Below are 3,475 nucleotides of genomic sequence, written 5' to 3'. Positions count from 1 at the left end.
AAGATATGGTGCAATAGGTTCACAAGGGTTTTTGGGATTCTAGGAAGGAATTTTTGTTTGATGCACGAAATTGCACGGTGGAGAGGGACAGGAAGCTACTGTGGACTACTAGGGATAAAATAATGAAAAGCTTGAAGACTCAAGGAAATATGAAGAAGGACAACTTTATGGATCCGATGCATTACTTCAACTGTTGCAGACTAGTGTACATTTTGGTTTGCCTAGATTTGTTATGATAAAGGTAAACTTCTCAATTGCAATTGCAAAGGATCATTTGCAAATGTGCAAGTATTTACCTTTCTACTACAGGAAGGGTACTAAATAAATCAATCGAAATTAAAACTGTAAGCATGCAAAAGAAAATTTAACTTGAAGGTGAAGCACCCAAAACCCTCAAAGCTCTTTCTACTCTTTTCATTTCTTTGTTGATTCACATTCACAGGAGAAACTTTTAACAGAAAGTCTTCTAGTCACCGTATTCCTTAGTCACCAACTTGCCAAATTAGACAAAGAAAGGGAACTGCAAATGAGATTCAATTAAATAATTGTTGTTTTGGTGCAGGTGTGCTATGTCAGAGCCGGCTTTCTCAGTGCTTTCGATAAATAAATTAGCAATATTAAAGAAAGTGGTCCTTAAGAACAAAGCATAAAAGAAAGGCAAAAGAATATAAAGTCTAATGGAGGATTAAGCCATAGACTTAGGCTAGAGAGAATCTACTTTTTACAATTAACTCACTAGAGTAACTTTTATTCTTAAACATAAATTACACCACAGGATAGAACCCTTTCTCACATGGGCCTTAACAGTTGCTGTAATCACAATATTTTAAAAAAGAAAACAAAAAGAGGAAAAAAGTTCTAGTAGCCAAAAACAGACCATGCCAGAGCTAAATTCTCAAGCCTTAGTATAGGCCTCAGTTCACCACAGTTCATCAATCTAGGTCTTAAATCACTCAAAAATATTGATTTTAGGAGTAATAGGACTTGATGGTCTAGCCAGAGGCATGCATGTGAGGCTTGCTAGACACCATAGAGCTAATAAAAAGCATACCATGTGAGGACTTCATCCCAGAAATGACACAGGTAATTTCTTGTAAACCTGCAACAGAATATATATAAATAGCTCTCAGAACTCATATACTATATATGTCCTCCTCCTCCTCCTCCTCCTCCGCCACCACCATATCTGTGGATATCATTATCATTCCACGGCAGATGATAAGGATATTGAAAATTAGGGGTTTGATAGAATCCTCCACCTTCATTTCCCATCCTCCTAGTATTATTGTACTCAACCGGCCTCTGGCGGGGGGTCATAGGCTGGTGAACTTGATGCATTGCTCCATGGGGGGCTGATAATTCAGGTTGAATATGATCATTGCAGGCGTAGCGAATCAAGTCAGCATTGGCAGCATCAAGCTCCTTTTGCAGCCTCTCAACTTGTCTCTGGAGGAAAGAAATTGCACCAACACAGCCATAAACTGGATCCTTCACTCGGGCTTCGGCTTCATATGCAAGGGAGTTCACTGCGTCCTCTCTTTGGTGAGGGAGGAGTTCATTGAGGAGCTTACTGACATTGCTAGCCCCAAAGATTTTGTGAACATTTGCAAACTTTTGTGGTTCCTCTGGTGGGAAATATGGGGCAAAGATGCAACCAGGCATACATTTCCTCCTCAAGAATTTGCAGGCAGCACAAGGTGAGTTGTAGGAGCTGGATGAAGCCATTTCCTTTACACACAAAAGAAAATCAAGTAATCAAATGCATTACAAATTTTGACTACAACAGCCACCATCATAGATTCCCCTCTTACACATCAATTACATTCTTAACATCCTTTAGATTCTTGTAATATTTAAACGCAACTGAAAATTTCTTTTTTCATACTCTTACTCTTGTCCCATTTTAATCTTTTTTCAATGCATATGCCATATACTCTCCATTCTTCTAATGGAAATCATACTTGGAAAATTCAAATAATTTTGTCTATATGCAAAATCCAATAATTTCTGGTGATTAGTTGAAATTATCATGATGCTAACCAAATATATGGTGAGAGTCAAATGATGAACATTGCTGACTTTTTTATCCCCTTACTTCCAAATCTAGTCTTAGTCATCCCTTTAGCCCATCAATATATTTAGGTAAACACTGCCTCACTTGAACATGAGAAAACCAAATCTTTCTTTAATGACTTTTCTGTTTCTCAAAACTCCATATTTTTCTCACTCTCATACTTCAAGTCTGTAACCTCACTTCACCTTTGGGAGCATTTTGCATGCTCTCTTCAATTAAAGTGTAAGTTTTGTCTTGTTTTTAGTAAAGCAATCCACCTCCTCTCTCTCTCTCTCTCTCTCTCTCTCTCTCTGTATGTGTATGTTTTAGAGTACGTGTGTGTATGTGTGTGTGTTTTCTCACACTCATTAACTCACACAAACAGCACAAATTAATAATTGTTCAGAGCTCAGACTGTGAAGCCTAACAATTTATTTTCACATGATCCTATAAAAGTTCCTTTAGTATCCTTCTGAATCTTGGTTTTGTTTTTCCTTTCCCTTCTCAAATTATTCCATATGCGATCTGACTAGTGCAATTATTGGCAACTATATTTCACACTTGAAGTAAAATATGATGACATTTAAATCTGCTGTTTTAACTAATCAATCTATAAGTAGGAAAACCCTAGATCAGAAACTTTAAGCTAAGCTAGAGGAATGTAGCATCTCTGTAGTCCTTGCCTTTCCCAAAAAACATAAGCTTGTGGAAGAAAATTCTACTAAAAAAGCAATATACATGTGAAAGCTCCTCTTAACCTTAGACCTGCATGATCTTGGTTGCTTGATCAACAGAGCAAAAAGGGAAGTACCTTTTTTCCTTGTTGGAGCTGTTTGAGGAATTTGGACAGTGTTTCTTCAAAGTTCAAACTTTACAGTTTGCTGTAGCCAATGAAAACAGTGAGCTTCACAGGATTATAGTTTCTTGATGATGTGAAACTTTCTCTCAAAGAGGAAACCCTAATTGAGGAGTGAATACTTGTCCCCTGCAAATTCAGTAGCTAGCAAAGGATAAATAGGAAGAATAGCAAGGCAGGCAAAGAGCATTTGGTGGATGGAGGAGAAATGAATGAAGGCAAAAGACAAAGGTAATAAATGGGAGGTACACTAAAAAAGATGACTATGACACTGCATCTAATAATAATATCATGGCTGTGGGGAATGGGGATAACACCACATTTTGCCTTCTACCCTATACCTCTTCCCTCTTTTCTCATGCATTGATAGACAAAACAAAATATCTCACTATTTTACTTTTTTTTAAGTCATGTTAATGGACGAGAATGTTACCTAGAAGCCACTCATATATCATGTTCCATTCATTTGTCCCTTTTTTACAGACTCTAGCAAACAAGTAGGAAAAAGGAAAAACAGCCTAACCTTTGGAGGTCAAGAATATATTGATGTACACTAGATCCTCCAA

The 3,475-nt window shown here is 37.2% G+C and overlaps 1 protein-coding gene across 1 annotated transcript; it reads right to left on the bottom strand.

Moving 5' to 3' along the window:
- Window positions 1-771: 771 nt before the first annotated feature.
- On the bottom strand, window positions 772-3,096 carry LOC113738581 (protein LATERAL ORGAN BOUNDARIES-like). Its single transcript, XM_027265826.2, has 2 exons — window positions 2,865-3,096; window positions 772-1,728 (listed from the first exon to the last, which is right to left on the bottom strand). The coding sequence occupies exon 2, from the start codon at window positions 1,723-1,725 to the stop codon at window positions 1,141-1,143; it is 585 nt and encodes a 194-aa protein (XP_027121627.1). The 5' UTR covers window positions 1,726-1,728; window positions 2,865-3,096; the 3' UTR covers window positions 772-1,140.
- Between the last annotated feature and the right edge of the window lie 379 nt (window positions 3,097-3,475).

This window comes from Coffea arabica, chromosome 4c (assembly GCF_036785885.1).
Source record: "Coffea arabica cultivar ET-39 chromosome 4c, Coffea Arabica ET-39 HiFi, whole genome shotgun sequence".
NCBI lineage: Eukaryota > Viridiplantae > Streptophyta > Magnoliopsida > Gentianales > Rubiaceae > Coffea > Coffea arabica.
Note: the sequence above shows the minus strand (reverse complement) of the source record. Positions and strands in the feature narration are given on the sequence as shown.